Source organism: Rattus norvegicus, chromosome 5 (genome assembly GCF_036323735.1).
Source record: "Rattus norvegicus strain BN/NHsdMcwi chromosome 5, GRCr8, whole genome shotgun sequence".
Classification (NCBI taxonomy): Eukaryota; Metazoa; Chordata; class Mammalia; order Rodentia; family Muridae; genus Rattus; species Rattus norvegicus.
This window is the reverse complement of record NC_086023.1, coordinates 171,186,749-171,207,483: the sequence shown is the minus strand read 5'-3', so window position 1 is coordinate 171,207,483 and position 20,735 is coordinate 171,186,749. Positions and strand designations below refer to the sequence as shown.

Genomic DNA, 20,735 nt, shown 5'->3' with positions numbered 1-20,735 from the left:
CTCTGCCCCCCTAGGTGACCCTTGTACTGTGTCCTCACAGATGGAGCTGGAGGAGGCCTTCCGCCTGGCCTGTCAGGGCAGGGACGAAGTGCTCATCATCCACGGTAAGCGAGCTCTCTAGGGAGGACTCCTCACCTGTCCACTTGGTCTGTGGACATAAAAGGCCTGTCTGATTTGGCTTACACATCCTGACCACAGTCCATCACCAAGGGATGCCAAGGCAGGAACTCAAGTAGGGCAGGGACCTGGAGGCAAGAGCTGAGACAGAGATACCTGCCCAGGGGTGGCACCACCACCTGCAGTGGACATCCCATAGCAGTCATGGATCACGATAGTTGTCCCACAGACTTGGGTAAGGGGACCAGTCTGGAGGAGGCATTTTCTCAATCGAAGTTCCCCTTTCTCAGACGACCCCGGCTTGTGTCCAGTGCACCAAACAAGAACATAGCCTGAGGGACTCTCCTCATCTATGGGGATCTTCTTCTGACTTCTAATGATTGGAAGCCACCTGGAAGCTGGCAGTATAAAATCTTACAGTGCTCTTATATGCTTGTAAAACTAAGCTTATGGGACTGAAGAGATGGGCCAGTGGTTAAGAACACTTGTTCTTGCACAGGACCTGGGATCTGCTCTGAGCCACCCACGTGTTGACTAGCAGCTGTCTGTAACTACAGTCTGGAGGCCGGGTGTAGGCGTGGGTGTGTGGGAGGGGATCCAATGCCTCTTCTGACCTCTGCAGACTCCAGCATGCATGCGGCGTATACACATACATTGTATCAGAGGCACACACACACATACAAGTAAAAATAAAATTTTAAGAGTAAGTTTACTTAATTAGAAATGTGTTGTTCTATTTCTTTTTTTTTCTTTTTCTTTTTTTTTTTTTTTTTTTTCGGAGCTGGGGACTGAACCCAGGGCCTTGCGCTTGCTAGGCAAGCGCTCTACCACTGAGCTAAATCCCCAACCTGTGTTGTTCTATTTATTGTATGCCTGTACATGTGAACATGTGTGTGCATGCATGTACAGGCGTGCCACTATCCGTCTGGCTTGATGGTAGATGCCTTTACACACTGACCTCGTGGCACAGGCTTGCAATCCTCCTCCTTGAGAAGTGGTGGAAGGAAGATTGAGAAACTTCAAGAAAAACTTGTGCTATAGAATCAGTGAAAGCCAGCCTGGACCTTGTTTCAAAATAAAAAGTAAAAAGAGCGGGGGCTATGGATCCTATAGCTTAGCAGAACAGAAGCCTACTTGGCATTCTCAAAGCCCTAGGTTTAATTCTTAGTGATGCTTTTTTTTTTTTTTTTTGGTTCTTTTTTTCGGAGCTGGGGACCGAACCCAGGGCCTTGCGCTTCCTAGGTAAGCGCTCTACCACTGAGCTAAATCCCCAGCCCCCTTAGTGATGCTTTTTAAAATTCAATTTTCAAGATAATAGCTGTCCTTTCTTATTTCTGAGTTATATTACTAACGAGAATTGCTAGCTTTCCTTTGAGAGCTTTTCTTTTTTTTTCTTTATTAAATTACTTATTTACAAATGTTGCTCCCTTCCCGTTCCCTCTCCCCAAGTTCTACACACACACACACACACACACACACACACACACACACACACACACACCATATCTCTGCTGTTCAAAAGCCCTTTCCCCTGGCACCTTACATAGGGTTTGACACAGTGATATGATTTGATTGGGCTTTTGAATTTCTCCTGAGGAATGTGTTCCAGGGTCCTTAGCTGGGTGGTGGTAGCACCCGCCTTTAAAATCCCATAGTTCTGGAGGCAGAGGCAGGTGAATCTCTGTGAGTTTGAGGCCCAGAGAAAGCAAGGAGGAGGAGGAGAAAGAGAAAGAGGAGGGGGAGGGTGGAGGGAGGGGGGACAAAAAAGAACAGGTCTGGGCTGGAGAGATGGCTCAGTGGTTAAGAGCACTGACTGCTCTTCCAGAGGTCCTGAGTTCAATTTTCCAGCAACCACATGGTGGCTCACAACCATCTGTAATGGGATCTGATGCCCTCTTCTGGTGTGTCCGAATAGAGCGAGATAGTATACTCAAATACATAAAATCAATGAATCGATCGATCAATCAATCAATCAATCTTTAAAAAAAAGAAAGAACAGGTCCTCAAGGTGACTGGGGGAACACTTTGATCTGACTCAGGGCGGATGCTCCCTGAGGCACGGTGTCAATAACACATCGACCACTAATTTTATCATTTCTTTTCTTTCTTATCCAGTTTTCCCAAGCATCCCAGAACAACCGGGCATGCCTTGTCCTGGAGAAGACAGTGAGTGTTCAATTAAAAACTTATTTGTCTTACCTTGCGTATATGGGTGTTTTGCCTGCATGTGTGTCTTTGTACCACATGAGCATCTGGTGCCTGCAGAGGCCAGAAGGTGGCATCAGATCCCCTCACAGTTTCTCAGCCACCATGCAGGTACCGGGAATCAAACCCAGGCTCTCTGCATGAGCAGCCAGTGCTCTTAACCACCGAGCCGTCATTCTAGCCTGAGAGCTCCAGTGTTAAATCTCCTCTTAATATGCGCCATGTGCTACAGGTAGAACTGCTGTCCACAATACCAGGGCAGTTGAGTGGGTGCCATGTGTGAAGTGGGGTCTTGGGGACCCAGAGTCATTTAACCCGGTGAGGGCTCTACAACCTCTACATGAACACTGCCGTCACCTCAAGATCCCTTTTCACTCTGCCTAGCTTCTGAGTCGTTTCCGTGGCTATGATGTGACTTTGTGGGCAGTGGGGAAGGTGAGAGCAGGAGGCATGGTTGGCTTGGTTCTTAGGTGGCAGAGTGCCCTGGTTTATCCCAGGAGGGAAATGCTATGCACTATGTCTGCCCCAGTGGAGACCACCCCAGGCCCAGCCTTCTTGCTCTCTTCCTGCCTGTGGTGATCCATTCAGTGTCCCTCTGGGTCAGTTGGTAGGAGATGAGGAAAGCAGGTCTCAGGAGTGGTGGGTTCTGAGGGGAGTTTTGCCTTTGCTTCTGATTGTGTTCTGGAGGCCATGCTTGGGTATTAAGGGGTAGCAAGGCTCCTCTGTGTGTGTGTGTGTGTGTGTGTGTGTGTGTGTGTGTGTGTGTGTGTGACAACTTCTGGCTTATCTGGTTAGTGGAGAAGTGCCTGAAGTTGCAGAACCCGGTGTGATTAGAGGCAGGTGATTGGCCCATGTGTTTCGCCTCCAGTGGGATGGGGAACCAGCCCAGGGTCATAGGGTAGGGAGTCCAAGGGAGAATATCAATACAGTGTGTTTGTGTCTGTATGGGAGTGTTCCACAAAGAGGTCTTTAACAGACTGAGTGGTGTGGAACCTGATGTTTCCTCTGGGGTGCCCATGTCCTGTGGAGAGACAGGCATCTGTCATCTTTTATGAGTATGTAAAACGATAAAATAAGGCAGAGGCTGGCAAGATGGCTCAGTTCGTGCCTGATGACGTGAGTTCAATCCCTGGGACCCTTGTAAAAGGGGGAGACAGCCAGCTCTATGGTTATATACTCAGACCTCCAAACACACACTACAGCACACGTGCACCTGTGCTCACACACATGATACACACATATACATGCTCACACAATAATAAAGTTTAAAAAAAAATGAACAATGGAAGGCAGTTGAAGAGGAAGGATGAGATCATCCTCTTTGTCTCACTCCTGACTTTCACACCGATGTTCAGTGCCCTAGCTTGGTAGCCCCTGGCCTGCTTTCTGTCTGGATGGGTTTGCCATTTTTGGGTGGCCTCTGCTGCCTTGATGGCTTTTTGGCTGCGGCAACAAGATTGTGTTCATATCGTCTACCTTGTAATATTGGGAGAGTCTCCAGGGAGCTCACAGGGCCAGAGGGTGGCTCTAGGCGTTTGTACTCTGTCTCAGCCCTGCCCCATGGGTATAGGCTTCCTGGCATCCTGTTTGTATGTGGATGTTGTAGGGAGGTTACTGCTTTGAGTTGGTGGGGCCATTGCCATACAGTGTTGTCATTAAACGTGAGGCTGGGGTCTCTGTTGAAGAGTAGAAGTCAGGTGCGACAGGGTGGATCCCTACCACCCTGTGGGCATGCAGAGACTGTAGCTGAGCCTTAAGAAGGGCTAAGCTGGTCACATGAGTAGGCCCTTGAGAAGATTGCTGGGGTGACTCAGTCTCTGATAGACACGCAATTTTGTTCGAACATGCCCCAGAACCTTTTGCTGAGATCAGAAATTAAGCATCACAGAAGATCAGTGGATGATTGACAGGCCAGGATCTCATTTATGGACCACTCTGCCCTGGCTGGATGTTGCACTAGAGTATGGAAAGGCTTCTATTCCTCTGGAGCGTGGAGTGTGTGACCCTAGCACAGGGTCCCTCAGGATTTGCATACTGGCATTCTGTTACACTTTCCCACTTGATCCTTGTACTCATCTCTGACACAGGAAACCCCTGTTGTGGTTGTCCAGGGGAACTGTGTGACTTTACTGTCTGCAAGGACATTTGCCGAGGGTCAATGAGGAGGGTCAGCCTGGTGGGATGTCTAGGACAATGTGAAGTGGAGGGATGAACACATGAGTAGACCCTAAACAGAGGTGGATACAATTTTGCAAACTGTAGGACCTAGTTGACATGGAGCAAGGGAGTGTCTGGGAATGCCACATTGTATCTCAGCAGATCGCCTTTCAGCCCCCTGAACTCTTGGGGCTAGTCAAACCCTAACCTGCTTCTAACTCACTTAATTGTAAAGTGCTTAGTTAACATTTACCATCTGGAGGCAAACAGCATTAGAGCAGTACCCACTGCTCAGCTGCCACCACCTCGACCTCATCCTACACTTCAGCAGCCACCCAGTGCCCTAGTGAGGTAGCCCCTAGCCTGCATTCTGTCTCGATGGGTTTGTCTGTTCTGGACATTCCCGGTGAAAAGACTCACGTGCTTCGGGTCCTTATCCTCAGCTTGTTTTTCTCAATCTCACCCTGAGGTTCTTCAGTGCTGTAACTTATCAATACTTCACTCCTTTTCTGTTTCGTTTTGGGTTTCTCTGTGTGGCCCTGGCTGTCCTAGAACTCACTCTGTACACCAGGCTGGCCTCAAACTCAGAGATCCACCTGCCTCTGCCTCCTGAGTGCTGGAATTAAAGGAATGAGCCACCATGCCTGGTTTAGCTTTTGTATTTCATGTCTGTAAAAGTTTTAATTTTTTCTTGTACTATTTGTTAAAAAGATTCTCCTTTTCCCTGGGATTAAAAGCATACACCAGCACTGCCCAGCCCGGCTCCTTTTGTTTTGTTGATTTTTAAATTTCTGGGAGAATACACATAATTAAGTTTTTATTTATGTACGTACACTGTAGCTGTGTTCAGACACACCATAAAAGGGCACCTTTTACAGATGGTTGTAAACCACCATGTGGTTGCTGGGAATTGAACTCAGGACCTCTGGAAGAGCAATCAGTGCTCTTAAGCATGGAGCCATCTCTCTAGCCACATAATTAAGTTTTTTTTTTTTAAAGATTTACTTATTTCTTATATTTACTGTGTACACTGTAGCTGTCTTCAGACACACCAGAAGAGGGCATCAGGTCTCATTAAAGATGGTTGTGAGCCACCATGTGGTTGCTGGGATTTGAACTCAGGACCTCTGGAAGAGCAGCCAGTGCTCTTAACCACGGAACCATCTCTCCAGCCCCATAATTAAGTTTTTAAATCACCATTTCCTTTTCTTTTTCTTTTCTTTCCTTTCTTTTGCCCCTTGAGATGGGTATTTCAGTGTTACCCAGGCTGCTCTTGAACTCTTGGATCCAAGCAGTGCTCCTGCCCCACCACATGGAGTAGTTAGGACTTCAGCATTCTTTGCCAGCCTGTGTTTGAATTGAGCTAGTTTTGCTTTGTTTTAATGCTTTATTTTTATTTTATGTGCATTGGTGTTCTGCAAGTTTTGTTTCTGTTGGAGGGAATCAGACTCCCTAGAACTGGAATTAGGGATAGTCATGAACTGCCATGAGGATACTGGGAATTGAACCCAGGTCCTCTGGAAGAATAGTCAATGCTCTTAACTGTTGAGCCATCTCTCCAGCCACAGGATTGTGCTGTTTTTGTTGGTGAGTATTAGGGGCTGTTTGTATACTTTGAATCTTAGTCTCTGCTCAGCGATGGCTTACAGATACTTTCTCTTCCTGTGTGTTGCCTTTTTTGTGTGTGTGTGTGTGTGTTGAAAGACCCTTTTGACATTCATAGTTTTAAAGCTTTTCTTGAAGTTGTTTGTTTTCCTCTTTTGTTGCCTCTGCCTTTGATGTCATGTCTGAAGGATTGTTGCCAAGTACCATGATGTGATGCCTTTGCTTGAATTTCCTTCTACAGTTTTAAGTTTGAGCCTTAATTGTGTGTGTGTATGCATGTGTCTGGTGCAGCAATGGAATCACAGCCTATCACATGCTAAGTAGGAACTTTACTGCCAAGCCACACTCAGTCTTAGAGTTTTGTGGGTTCTATTTCATATTTGGGTCATTGATCCACTTTAGGTTAGGTCTTGTATGTCTTTCCTTTCTTTTCTTTTCCCCCTTGAGACAGGGTTTCTCTGTGTAACAGCCCTGGCTGTCCTGGAACTTGCTCTGTAGACCAGGCTGGCCTTGAACTCAGAGATCCAGCTGGCTCTGCCTCCTGAGTGCTGGGATTAAAGGCATGAGCCACCATGCCTGGTTTAGCTCTTGTATTTCATGTCTGGTAAGAGTTTTAACTTTTTCTTGTTCTATTTGTTGAAAAGACTCTCCTTTTCCTGATGAGGGTCTTGGTACCCATGTTAACCATGTTCGTGTATATGCAAGGATTTGTTTCTGGGTTTTCTATTTGTCATGGTTAGCACATGAAATGCCAACCATGGGCTCACACATTTGAAGATTTGGTCTAGAGCTGGTGGCGCTATTCAGAGAAGTTTTGAAACCTTTGAACACTGGACTTCAAAGGCTTAAATGGTGGAGCTAGAGATTTTAGCTCACCGGGTTTTAGTATGAGCTCTCTGCTCCCTGGTTCACCAAAATGTGAGGAAGTTGTCACACGCTACTACACTGTGGTGTCTGCCTTGTCAAACCATGAGGCAAAATACATCTCCCTTAAGTGGCTTCTTATCGGGAGAGTGATGGCCATATTATTCCATTGGTCTTAGCATAAAGCAACTGATATGGTTACTGTAACTTTGTAGTAAGGTTTTTCTTCTGTGTTTTGTTCTTTTGAGAAAAAGTCTCATGTAGCCCAGTTTGGCCTCAAACTTGCTATCGTAGCTAAGGATGACCTTGAACCCTGATCTTTCTGCCTCTGGGATTATAGGTATGTGCCTAGATTTTCAGTGAGTTTTTAAGACAAGAAGTGTAGGGTGCTGGGTATATAGTTTGGTGGTAGAGTATTTCTCTGGGATGTGTAATGACCTAAATTCCATCACCAGTTAAAACTCTCTAACACACACACACAGAGTGAGTCCCTAGGCTCTCTGCTTTGTCAGAATTGCTTTGAGTTCTGAAGACTTTAATAATATTTTTTTTTAATTTAGAATTGGGCTTATATTTATAAAAAAAAAAAGTAAAAAAAAAAAAAAAGTACTGTTTTTCTGTGCTGGGGAACAAACCTAGGTCCCAGAGAACTCTAGGCACACGTGCTACCACAGAGCTTCACGTCTCTTAGTCTATGACCTGGAGGGTTTCACTTATTTATGTAGTTTTAAATTTCCTTTAGCAGTGTTCTGCAGTTTTCCTTTTACAGGGTTGGTTTGAATTGTTGTTGTTTGTTTGCTTGTTTGTTTGTTTGTTTGTTTATGGTGCTGGGAGTTGAACCCAGGGCCTTCCACAGCACGCTTGAACTACTGAGCAATGTCTTCATACAAGCCGTTCACCTCCTCATTTAATCTTTAAACCTTCGTTTCCTCTCCTTTCTGATACTGTCATAAATGGAACTTTTTTGTTGTTGTTGTTGTTTCCTTTTAGGATCATCCATTGTGCAGTGTTTTTTGTTTTGTTTTTTTCAAAATAGCAGGAAGACTTTACTCAGAGTGAGGGATGGTAGAGCAAGTACATCATGGACAGCAGGTCAGTGAGTGAAGCTTGGTCAGTTTCCGTCAATTTGACACAAGCCAGAGTCGTCTGGGAAGAGGAAACCTCAATGAGAAAATGCCTCCATCAGATTGGCCAACAGGCAAGTCTGTGAAACGTTTCCTGACTAGTGATGGACGGGGGAGGCCCGGCCCACTGGACAGTTCTATCCCTGGACAGGTGGTGGTCCTGGGTCGTATAAAGAGTCTGACTAAGCAGAGAACAAGCAAACACGTAGCCGCCCTCTGTGGTTCTACCTCCAGGTTCCTGCCTTAGCTTCCCTAGTTTACAGGCTGTGACCTGTAAATGAAATAAGCCCTTCCCTTCCCAAGTTGTTCTTTGGTGATAGAAAGAGCAGCTTACAGCAGTAGAAAGCAAACTAAGATGATTTGTGCACACTCACTTTTTTTTTTAAAGATTTATCTGTTTATTATATACATTGTCGCTGTCTTCAGACACACCAGAAGAGGGCATCAGATCCCATTACAGATGGCTGTGAGCTACCATGTGGTTGCTGGGACTTGAACTCAGGACCTCTGGAAGAGCAGTCAGTGCTCTTAACCGGGGAGCCACCTCTCCAGCCAACACACTTGCTTTTGTAGCTTGCGACTTGACTGAAATTGAATACCAAAGTTGTTACCTTCTAACAACTTCCATGGCAGCAATGACTTGTTCCTTTCCAGTGCGGGGAACTTGAATGCATCTCCTTCCACTGTTCTGGCTAGAACCTCAATGTTGTTGAGTTGAAGTGGTGATAACAGGCGTCCATCTTTGCCCTGGTCTTAGAGGAAAAATGCTGTGTTGTTGTTTTATTGTTGAGTGTGTTTTTTTTTAACTTTTTGCTTTTAGTAATGTTGGTTCAGCTTCTCTCTCTTCCTAGATCCTTGACTATTCTTATCATGAAAGATACTGGATTTTGCCGTGGGTTGTTCTGTACCTATTGAGATGATCATGTATTTTTTTTTAAACCCCTGTCACTGTGTATATCAACACTGAACAATTGTCTTTATTCACATGGGGGTATGGGGACATGAGTCCAGGCACCTGTGGAGGCCAGAGAAGGCATCAGATCCCCTGGAACTGTGGTTAAGAGAAGTTGTCAGCACCTCATGTGAGTGTGAGTGGCAGGGAACCAAACCTCGGTCCTCTGGGAGAGCAGAAAGTTCTCTTAACCACTGAGCCATCTCTCCAGCACTAAACTAACCAATTTTCAACTTTTGAATTTTCCTTGGATCTCGTTAATAAATTCCACTTGATCATGATGTATAATATCTTTTAATAGGTTGCTAAATTTATTTGTTTTTCTAGTATTTTATTGTTCTCTAGTTCTCTCTCTCTCTCTCTCTCTCTCTCTCTCTCTCTCTCTAATTTTTTAATGAGATTCAGGGCCCACCTGGATAATATAAGGATATGCATCATGGGCTTAGTACATCTACAAATTATATCATACCAGCAGGGGGTTTTTGTTTGTTTATTTTAGTCTGTTTGTTTTTTTTTGTGTTGTTATTTGTTTTTTCAAGACAGGGTCTCTCTGTGTAGCCTGTATAGCCTCGGCTATCCTGGAACTCACCCTGTAGACTAGTCTGGTCTTAAATTCACAGAGACCCGGCTGCCTCTGCCTCCCCAGTGCCAGAATTAAAGGCATTTGTGCCACCACCATGCCCGGCCATGCCAGCAAATTTTAAGGAAAGAATGAGGGCACATCTCCGTGAACACACATCTATTCAAATGCCCTTAGTTGGTGGCTTCCATAAGTTCCATTTGCGCTCTGCCCCTTGTACATTGGTGGGTCCGGTCTGATTTCTTCCTCCATCCCACGTTAGCCCTACACTGTTGTGCTGGAGGCTGTGTGGGACTGTGGTGGCTGTGGGGTTGGATCCCTGGGAGTTCTGAAGTGTATGGCACGTTCATGCAAGCCAGGAAAAGACTTACAGGTCTGTCTCTTGTCTCAGTGCACAAGCTTGTTCTTTCTTACGCCCAGTATCCTCCCAACCTGTTGAGCCAATGTGTTTGCTATCCCACTTATTCTGGTTAAAGATGTGAGCTTCCTGAAGCAGACAGAAAGTGTCCCAGACAAAGATATGGGCAGAGGAAGCCTTGGAGGGGTGTGGTCACCAGAGGAAGCTGAGGTGGTCATCTATTTAGAAAACAATCTGAAGCACCTTGGGATGTGATGCCTGTAACCCGAAGATGCTGGGAACAGGCCGAGGGAGTGGTTCTGTAGGAGAGCAGAGGCCTGGTCTTCAAAAGGCTTGGGTTCTATCCCTAGTGTTTGGAGAGAGGAAATAAAAATGGAGTGTAATATCCACGTGGCTACCGTCTTATTTGGCCACCATATCTGCAGTGTGACTTCAGGCAGATAAGTGAACTGTGTGGTGCCTCGGTTTCTCCCTCTGTAAGTGGGGACTATGAAGCTAATGGTGTTTAGAAGGGTACATGGCTATAATTCCAGCACTTGGGAGGTAGAGGACAGGGAGATCAGAAATTCAATATTATCTTTGACTACATAATGAGTTAGTCCTGCCGTGTCTACTCACCTTGAGACATTCTCTCAGAAAAACAAAACAGCCGTAAAGACAAAGAAGGAGTCGCCAGAACATGGGCAGGGAAACCAACTCTCTGATAATCACTGTACCTGCCAGCAGGCACAAATGGGAGTTCCTTACCAAGTGCCTCTAAAGCTTTGGGTCATCCTCGCCTGTAATGAGAATTCTGGAATTCTAGTTTCTTTAAAGAAACAAAAACAAAAAAACCACAGAAATATTGTAAGAACATATTTTCATTTTAATCCCAGGTGTGGGGACATGGGGCTGCTTCTGACTGGCAGCAGCAGCAGACTGTGACTTGCCTGGTGTTCTAGCAGAGACATGATTTTGCCAGCTGCAGATAGTTCCTACAATTGGGTGACATTCGGAATTCTGGGAACTTTTCAGAGGGTATGTAAATGCTAGGGCCTGGAGAGGCAGAGTTTGTTTGTGTTTGTTAGTAGTCGTGTTCAAAGAAGAAACAAGAAGAAAGAAACTAGATTCAAGGACCTCTCTCCCTTCTCTCCTCTTTTCTCTCCTATCCAGTGGTAGGAGGTGAAACAGGGCAAGGGATGGGTGGTTAAAGGATGAGGGAAAAGAAGAATCCACAAAGTAGCGAGACCTGCCACAAAGTAGCTAAACCTGGCTACACTCTCCTTGTCTTGGAGTTTGGGAGGAAGTGAGCCAGGCTTTGGGTGGGTGGGAGTTGTGGATCACCAGGTAGTTGGCAGGGAGATCGAGGTAGAGTTTGGTAGATTATCTCTGAGCAAACTGCAGAATCTTTTCCAATTTCCTGAGACTCTAGTATTTATAGGTTGGCCCATTGTTTGGTTAATCTACTTTCATTCATACTTGTCTCAGACTATTTGCAACAAATTGGAAAAGCTACTTTTGCACCTAAAATAGGGTCCTAACAAAATTAGCAATCAGCCAGTTCAGCCTTCATTTTCTAGAGTTTTTGCAAAACTGGATATTTTGGGCTGGTCTGGAAGAGAGAAATTGGCCAGACAGTGTTTGTGGTGTGATACAAATTTTTACATTGGGCACATTTTTCTTGTTGAAGCCGATCAGGGAGGTCATGGTTCAGTTATTGCATGATTTTATAATCTTAGTCGAGGGCTTGCAAACTTCCTAGTATAGAACCAGGAACTAAATATTTTTGGTCTTTGTGGACCGTACAGTAGTACATCTCTATCTTAAACAACAGTTCCTATCACTGCACTGTACCTCAGTGAGTATCCCAATAAAACTTTTACATACACTGAAATTTGTGTTTTGGATATGTTTATGCCTTTTGAAATATTTTATTTCAGTAATTAAAAGTGCTAAGATTCTTTTTTGAATGCTGGAAATTGTGTCCACTGCCTTGTACACACTAGGCAAGTGTTCTACTATTGAACTAAACCCATGGCCCTTGGTTTTTAGAGACAAGTTCTCACTTTGTACCCCAGGCTGGCAATCTTCCTGCCTCTGCCTCTCGAGTGCTGGGATTGAAGGCATGTGCCACCACCACCTTCTCAAGGGTCATTCTTGAGTCTTACTTGACTAGAGTACTAGGTGGCAGAGGAGGGGCCTTGCAAGCACCATGTCTATAAGTTCCACATTTTCTGAAGTGCCTTGCTGGTCCGCTGCCAAAAGAGGTAAGCTGGGAGAAATGGCTTCCCTCTGTTCAGTGCTGGACTGAAGGGGCTGTGATTTGAACCCAGAACTCAGGTGAACAAACACAGATCTGAGTTGATGTCACTGTGGTGTAAGTGTGGCTTCACCAGCAGGTCCTGGGGTGGGCTCCACCCCATGTACCAGTGTGGGGAAGCATGAGGATCAAGCAGTCCATCACTGGCTCCCAGTCTGTCTAGGTGGATTGCAGCCTGGCAAGACACAGCTTAGTATGTTAGGCCTGCCTCCTAACCCTGGCTTGCATATGTGTGGTACCAGGCTGGCAAAAGTTGCTCAGTTCTCTGGGGACTTAAATCCTTCTGTTTTTACTTTGGCCATTACCCACTGTCATCCTCCACGTGGTGAGGTCCTTGTAGTGGATGCACCTAAAATTTGCAAAGGCCATTTGAACCAGGCAGGGTTTGGCTTGCATCGATTGAGATCTCATTCTGGGCACAGGCTAACCCCTGAGTGTTCACAGTCTCTTGGTGCCTTTGTGTGGAGCTCATATCACAGACCATTGCCATCCCCGGAGTTGCTGCACCCAGAGCCCCAGCCTGGGGCTGATGGGAAGGACCCTAGTCACCTGGGGTGTTTCCCAGATGTGATATTTTAAAGGCTGCTGAGTATGAGCCCTCCGTGGCTGGGCCCTGGCCAGCCCTCATCCTGTCCGCAGGCTCAGCACAGAGACGCTTGTTTTCGTGTGACGTCAGCTCCTCCGTATCCATGCCGCGTTTTAGTGTGTGCCTCAGCTGCCGGCTGTAGCTTCCCAGGGGAGCCGGGTACCACCCGGGCCTGGAGACATGAGGAGGCAGAGATGTGAGAGGCGGGGAGCAGGACAGTCAACCTTCTATTAGATGCCTGCTCTCCAGCAGTAACCCACCCTGCCTATTGTCGATCCGGAGACCCACCCAGCCCATTGTCGGTCCGGAGGCCAGGGGACGCAGCATCGGCTCCTTAAAGGGACGGAAGATGCCTCCTTGCGCGCCCACCTTCGGTAGAGCATAAAGAATTCCGTGCTGAAGAGGCAGCAGAGAAAGCCGGTGAGTAAGGCAGGACTCTCCTGTGGATTTTCCACCAGGCCCGAGGTGGTGGCGTTGCAGGCCTCGCGAATGCAGCGGCCGGGTCTGCGGAGCACAAGTCAGTGCTTTGGGTCTCATCTTGGCTCTGTCAGAGCCTGCGTGCTGCACAGATGTTCCAGCACGGTCGCGACTAGGGCAGGGATGCTGCCGCAGCCTCTCGCGGTGATGTCGGAGGAAAGCACACCGAGAGGCTGTTGTTGTTTTCCCCGGTGACAGATTTCCAGAAAAATAAGCCACAGCACAGCAGACTGAGCTGCCCGAGCAGCTGACTTGAATGTGAGTGAAGGAGACGTGCTGGAGGCCTGGGGTGGGGAGCTGCTGCAGAGGCCGTTGAGGCTCTCTCCTCACTTAGCCTAGCCCTGGGGAGCCTCTGCGATCTGGAGTGTTGCCGTGACTGGGCTTTTGCAGTCGTGAGTCTGTGTCGTGGTCAGAGCAAACATGCATGTCTTTTTTACTCTGTGTTGCTGCAAGTGGATGGATCAATGGGACCACGATGATGAGGTCCGGGCTCCCGCCCGACACTCAAAACAGCCAGCACCTGTTTCCATGAACAAGTGCACCTCTGGCTTGTAGCCTGGCAGGGGCCAGCCTACCCTGCCTTTCTGAGCCGTGCCTTTGCACTGGCAACAGCCTCGTGTTGGAGTCTGGGTGGCACGAAAGGCTCTGACGTGCACGGCGTGCTCCGCCAGGGTCCTCGGATGTCGGCAGGCAGTGCGGCCTTGGCGCCCAGTTCTCTGTCCTGACATGGTTGGAGGTAGATTTAGACGGGTCTGAGGGCTGTACAGGATTGAGGGCGAGGGGTATGCATGGGGGTGGGAGATGTTTTTCTGACGACCATTTTGCAAGGCTTTTCTTTTTAAACAACAAAAACAACTACCAGCTTCCTCTACCAAGCCCGGCAGGGCCTTGGAGCCTGGAGAACCAGGTTACCCAAAGGTAGCTGCCCCTTATTTGGAAGGTGCAGAGGTGCTGGCAAAGACACCCCCTCCCTGGAGGGGGGTTCAGTAAAGAGTGCCCTTCCCCCAGGCATGGGGTGCTGCTTGCAGCCAGAATGGGTCTCAAGGGTGGCTTGTTTGTTTTGGGTCCTTGAATTATGGAATTATGTGAGATCAGTTAGCAGGGGTGTTTGCTTGCACAAGTGCCTACTAGGGAGGAGAAATGAGCTGTGTCACAGTTTCTCTGGGCTGTATAAGGTGCCATGGCCTCTTTCCATTTGTGAGAGACCGCTTGCTTGCGGTGCACAGCTAACTTGAACCCTTAGAAAGTGGACACACAGCCAGGGTCTCCAAAGCTGGTAACTGGGTCTTGAGATCTTCCTGGTGGGACAGAGCCAGGGTCAGTGGACAGCCTCCAGGAGCCAACAGGCCCTCCCCCACGAAGGCATCCCTCATAGCTGCTGGCAGAACACAGAATGGGTCATGGCTGCTGCATGTTACCTGTTTTTGTGTCTTGGCCAAGTCTGCATAGAGACCTCCTCCTCGTCTAAGCTGAATCAGCTTCCAGTGGGCTCCTCCCGCGTCTTTGTAAAGTTCAGAGGCACCAGTAATTATGTAAGGAGTTAGCTGTGAGCTCTGTTCTTGCCTCCCAGACTTCACTCCTGAGCCTCAGGCTGCTGCCTTGCAGTACTTCTCCGGGCTGCCTGCCTGCCTGCCATTCCTCGCTCTGTCAGATCATGCAGGTCCAAGTGTCTGGGTACCCTAGAGCCCCTTTAACAGTTCGTGCCAGGAGCTTCAAGCAGGTTCCCTGGTGGTCCACACCTCCAGCTAGGATGCAGGAACCTTTGGGGTTGGCTGTGGGGCCAGTGAGCGTTCTTGGAAGTTTTCCCATATGCGTTGTCTGATCTCTGATTTGTATGTAGAGTGTTCTGGTCTGACCATTAGAACTGTCCAGGGGGTTGTGCTCTGCACTGCCGAGAGTCTTAACACAGAGTGGTTGTTTCCTTTGCTGACCTGGATTGGTTGTGAGGTGTCGTACTGAGGAACGACCATCTTGGTGAGGGACACACCTCTGAGTGGACTGTTTTGTGAGGAGACACCTCAAAAACCCAGAATATTTCATTTTTGAACTTGTCCCTTGGTACCCCTAACCCTCGGTCCTACGCCATCCTGCTCACTTACTGTCTCCTGCAATCCATGGCCACAGGGCCTTTGCTTACACTGTGTCCTCCCTAATCGGCAGGGGAAATGGTGCTGCGGCCATAGTTACCACAGATTTACTTCCTAGGAAGGCCAGGCACCCCAGGAGCCCAGCCCTCGGCTAAGAGGTCAAGCCGGGAGCACGCTCAATGTGTGTTGCTTTAAGAAGGTTCAGAAGAGCCTTGTCCAAAGTAGGCTGTCTCAGTTCCCACTTGCCCTGTTCAGATCCAGAGACAGCCCGGCATCCCCCTGCCCCAGTGTGTTTATTTTTAGGACACCCTAAATACGTGGAGTAGGGCACCTCATTACGACAGGCTGCCTCTCTGTTTCTGTCTCCGAGACCTCTGTGCAGAGTCTGCCAGATTCGGCCCCCCTCCCCCCAGGTAGTCACGAACAGAGAGACAAGTGTGCGGCACCGTGAGACGGTCTCCAGCGTGACAGGAATCTGTTTGTTGCCACACCTCGACGGGAGTCTGCCTCAGTTTCCATCTGGTTCTTGGGGTTTATGTTGTTTTTACAGCGTTGGGGTTTGGCTGTGATTGATCTCATGGGTGCGTCTGTGGCATGTGTGTCTGTGGAGACCAGAGGCAACATCAGTTGTCTTCACTTCTCGCCTCATCTTTTGAGAGGCCTCTTGCCGACCGTAGACTGGCTGGCCAGAGCAATCTGTGGGCCTGCCTGCCTTCCCCCTCCTGAGCACCGGGCTCATCTCAGACCTGGCTTTTTATGTGGGTGCTGGGAATCCAAACTCGTGCTTCCACGGCAAGTCCTTCACTGAGTCATCTCCTTTCTAAATGTCTCTTTTGTTGGAGGTTCTAAAAAGTCTGGTTTCCAGTAAGACGGAGCCACCGAATGTTGGCAGGCAAGGAAGGATCTGTACAAGCTGCCGGCGCCTAACCGTAGCCGCCCTGGTCACTGGCCCTGGACTGCTGCCTCGATTTGCTCTTCAGTGAAATGGGAGCGTTAAAAAGCGCGAATTGAGGTCTCGATCAGCAGAGCCTATGTCTTGTCCTGGTCAGGAAGCTGCTTCGTCAAATGCTCATTTATAAACTCAAGAGTGTGTATTTAAGGTTGTTGTTGTTGTTGCCGCTGTCATTTTTAAAAAGAAAGAATCTCACTGTGTAGTTCTGGACTGTCTACTCTGTGTGTAGACCAGGCCTCAGACTCAGTTCTGCCTCCTGAGTGCTGGGATTAAAGGCCTGGATCACCACGCCCGCCTATAACTAAATGTTTATGTTGAGCTTTGTGTATTTCTGTTTTACTGTGCAGCTAGAAAGGGACTGGACCTCGTTTCCCTCAGCCTAGCCTCAACCTCAACCCTTAATTCTTCTTGGGGTCATTTCCACGATGTCGGCGTCTTTTTAACGTTTACCTCCAAGTGCCTGTGTAACACCTCGGTGCAGTTATTTATATAGACTTGCAAATCTAAGTTGGTTCTCATTTCTTTCTCCCTCTGGACCTGTCAGTTCAGCTCTGTCCTCCCAACAGATGCAGTGCCCAAAGAGGTCAGAAGAGGGCATAGGATCCCCTGAGGTTACAGTCACGGACAGTTGCTAGCAATCACGTAGGTGCTGGGAGCAAACCCAGGTCTGCAAGAGCAGCAAATGCTCTCACATCACTCCAGTCTCTGCATTTACCGTGGAATCACCATGCTGTTAGCAACAGTCACTTTCCCAGTTTTACAAAACTCTGTTTTCCCTGGAGCGATTCCTGATTTTTGTCTTTCGGTTTTATCCTGTTTTTATTGGTTTGGTCATGCATTCCAGGTTGGGCCGGAACTGGATATGTGGTCATAAAGTTGAGCTTTGGATCCTCCTGCCTCAGTCTCTACCAGCTGAACTGTATCCCTAGCTTCTCTCAGTTAAAAAAATTTTTTTTTAATTTATTATTATTGTGTATGGGAGAGAGAGGTGCACATGTGTACACATGTGTGCTGTGCATATGTTTAGGACATCCTTTTATTATTGTGTGAGAGAGAGGATGTATATGAGGTGCACATGTGTACACATGTGTGCTGTGCATATGTTCAGGACATCCTTTATTGTGTGTAAGAGAGAGGATCTATATGATGTATACACACAAACACATGTGCATGTACACATGTGTGCTGTGCATATGTGCAGGATATCCTTTATTTATTATTATTGTGTGTGAGAGAGGATGTATATGGTGTACACATGTGAACATGTACATGTGCACATGTGTGCTGTGCATATGTGCAGGACATTCTTTTGTGTGTGAGAAAGGATGTATATGTACATACGTGTATACATGTATGCCTTGCATATGTGCAGGACATCCTTTTATTATTATTCTGTGTGAAAGAGGATGTATATGATGTACACATGTGAACATGTACATGTACACATGTGTGCTGTGTATATGTGCAGGACATCTTTTTGTGTGTGAGAGGATGTATATGTACATACATGTACACATGTATGCCTTGCTTATGTGCAGGAGATCCTTTATTATTGTGTGTGAGAGAGAGGAGGTATATGATGTACACACTTGAACACGAAGATGTATGCATGTGTGTTGTACATTCCTTTTTCAAACTCACGTGGCTAGCCTTGTGCAGCAACCCACTGAAGCACCTCACCAGACGTCTCTAGCGTTTTTGAGAAGTTCTGTCTTCCCTCTGTGCCTCTTTTGGACGGTGACACTCGCCTCGTGCATGTTTCAGGACCTCTGAGCCCAACCTAGAAATGGTGCCACCTCCTCTGCTGGTCCTCTTGGTCCAACCCATCTGCTTTTCCTTTTTGGTATAACTTATGGTTGAGATCCATTCCAGAGACCCAGGAAGGAGGACGTGGGTGGCAAAGTTTTAACTTCTCAGAAGTTCTCTTGCTGTAACAGCACCTACGGTGTCAGTTCACAAAGGTATAAAGTACATTTATGCAGACCTCACATTAGTCTGGCTTCTAGTGTGATTCAGAAGCCAAATATTTAGGCATGTGTGTGTGTGTGTGTGTATGCGTGTGTGCATGTATGCGTGTGTGCGTGTGTGCATGTGTGCATGCATGCCTGTGTATATGTGTGTGTGCATGCATGAGTGTGTATGTATTCATGTGTGTATGCATGCATATGTTCGTCTGTATGTGCATGTGTATGTGTTTCTCTCCAAGGACTTTTGTATCTTTTTACTTGTCTGTGTGTTCTTAAGTTTCCTAGTGATGGCCCTTGATGCAGGGCACTTATTTAGGTCTATCCTACTAGCAGCTTTAAAGGTGGACACATATGTTGTTTGGATGTGGGGAGCTTCATAGTTAGGTTTTCTTGCATGACTGATTTCCTTTCCACTCTCTCTTTGGAGGTCCCCTCTGGTCTTTGTTTGGTCCTCCAGGACAGTCCTTCAGTCTTCCCTGTCTCCTATCTCTGTGTCTCATTTTTCCATATGTCCCAGGGTCTTCTTGTCCAAACCATCCCTTAAATCCTTAAGTATCATCCCATCCCCTCCTCAGGTATTTTTATAATCTAATGAGCTTCTACATATTATATATGTATATGTATTACTCTACATACGTATAATTTGATATTCTATTATATACATACATATAATATTTAACATATATTCTATATAATAACATGTATACACATACATGCATACATGTATATATCTAAGGCTGCCCTGGTACTTGCTATGTAGGCCATGCTGGCCTCACACTTTAAGTAGTCCTCTGGCCTCGGTCTCCTAAATGCTGGGATTATGACCTTTGCTGCCACTCCTAGTCCCTTCTTACCTTTTAACTTTTGAAAGATCTTCGCTGTTCTCCAATCTTCCTTTTAAAAACTATGCCCATCTCTTGGACTGGAGAGATTCAGTTGGTAAAGGGCTGGGTTTGCTTGCAGCTGTCCTGAGTTCAATCCCCAAGACCCTGTAAGGCTGAGGTGACCCCGTAAGGCTAAGGTAACACAGCACATCCATAACAGCAGTATTTGGGAGCTGGAGGGTCAAGACCCCATGCTACAGCCAGCTCTGGCTCTCCTTGGTAGAGACAGTTCCTCAGATGGCCTGTGTCTCTGATGTCCTGTGAGAATTAGAAGGTGCTGGCTCACTTGGGTTAGGCTGGCACTTTCTCACATAGTCTGCTCAGGGTTTGGGAAGGAAGATTGTCGAAATGAAGGCCGCCTCTCTTGCCCCCTCATGGTCACCTCAGACTGTCCAGCATCCAGCCAGCTCAGTCCTGCTGACATCCATCGCCTGGCTGATGTCTCCCCACCAAGAGGTGACCCTCTGTTCCTTGCCCATTTAAGAGGAGGATGTTCGTTCAGCCACTCACAGGGTGGGTGTCACTGTCCCACCTAAGAGCGAAGGTGCTACCCAAATGGTACCGAGTCCTTTGTGAGAACCTCATCTTTTCTCCCACTTATGGATTTGCTGGATCTCCCTCCTGTCAGAGTGTCTTAGTGACTGTCTTAGAGTCATCGTCTTGTTCTCCTGCATGGGTGACTTGGCCTGAGCTTTGGAGCTCCTTCAGGTCTGCTCTGCAGGATGGTGACAGAGAGCCAGGAGGACATGGATCCCTGGCTGGTGTGGCGACTTTGATGAGAACGGCCCCATAGCTCGTACGTTTGAATGCTTGGTCCCCATTTGGTGGAATTGTTTGGAAAACTTCGGATGTATGTCACTGGAGACAGTCTTTAAGGTTTCAAGAGACTTAGTCCATTCCCAATGTGTGTGTGTGCGCTCCCCCCCCCACACACACACACAGATAGCCTCTCGGCTCTTCCACAATGACATTGCTGCCACTTGTCCTATCTGACCTGGGTGCCCTTTTCCTTCTGAAGGCTTTGGGTCTCTGGCCCTTCTGAGTCCTTCAAGACAGACCTGATAAAACTCAACCTTGGAGCTGCCGTTCAACTCTTAAGCCAAAAGGCGACAGAAAAAAGAAAGTATATGACTTTGAGCAGGGACCCTAATTAATCATTTTGTAAACATACTTGATTAAGGTCACACCTGGTACATGTTCAGCATAGACTCTCTGAGTGGGGCCGTGGGGGTGGGGGAGTCAGAAGTTGTGCTTGCCAGGCAGACTTCAGGCTGTGCACACAGAGGGACTTATAAGAGCGAGTAACCCACCTAGGATTGGGCCTCACCGCAGGGTCCCTATTGGAGGAGGAGGCCCTTGGGATGCCGGCTGGGTGATAGGCTAACCTTAGGTAGCTCCTTTGGTTTTCCTCTTTGGTCTTAGTTGGTTTTAAGGGGAAGCTGCTTTCTAGCTGCCGTGTTAGTAAGTCAGTTTTTTTTTTTTTTTTTGTTTTTTTTTTTTTTTTGTTTTTTTTTTTTTTTT

The 20,735-nt window shown here is 47.3% G+C and overlaps 1 protein-coding gene across 7 annotated transcripts in view; it reads left to right on the top strand.

The window, feature by feature from the left end:
* The window catches only part of Prkcz (protein kinase C, zeta), a 110,921-nt gene that overhangs the window by 5,211 nt on the left and 84,975 nt on the right, over positions 1 to 20,735 (top strand). For 2 of the 7 annotated variants that reach the window (NM_022507.1, XM_039109309.2), the window contains 2 exon segments: positions 15 to 104; positions 2,233 to 2,283. In NM_022507.1, the coding sequence (NP_071952.1) occupies positions 15 to 104; positions 2,233 to 2,283 (141 nt within the window). 7 annotated transcript variants of the gene reach the window in all.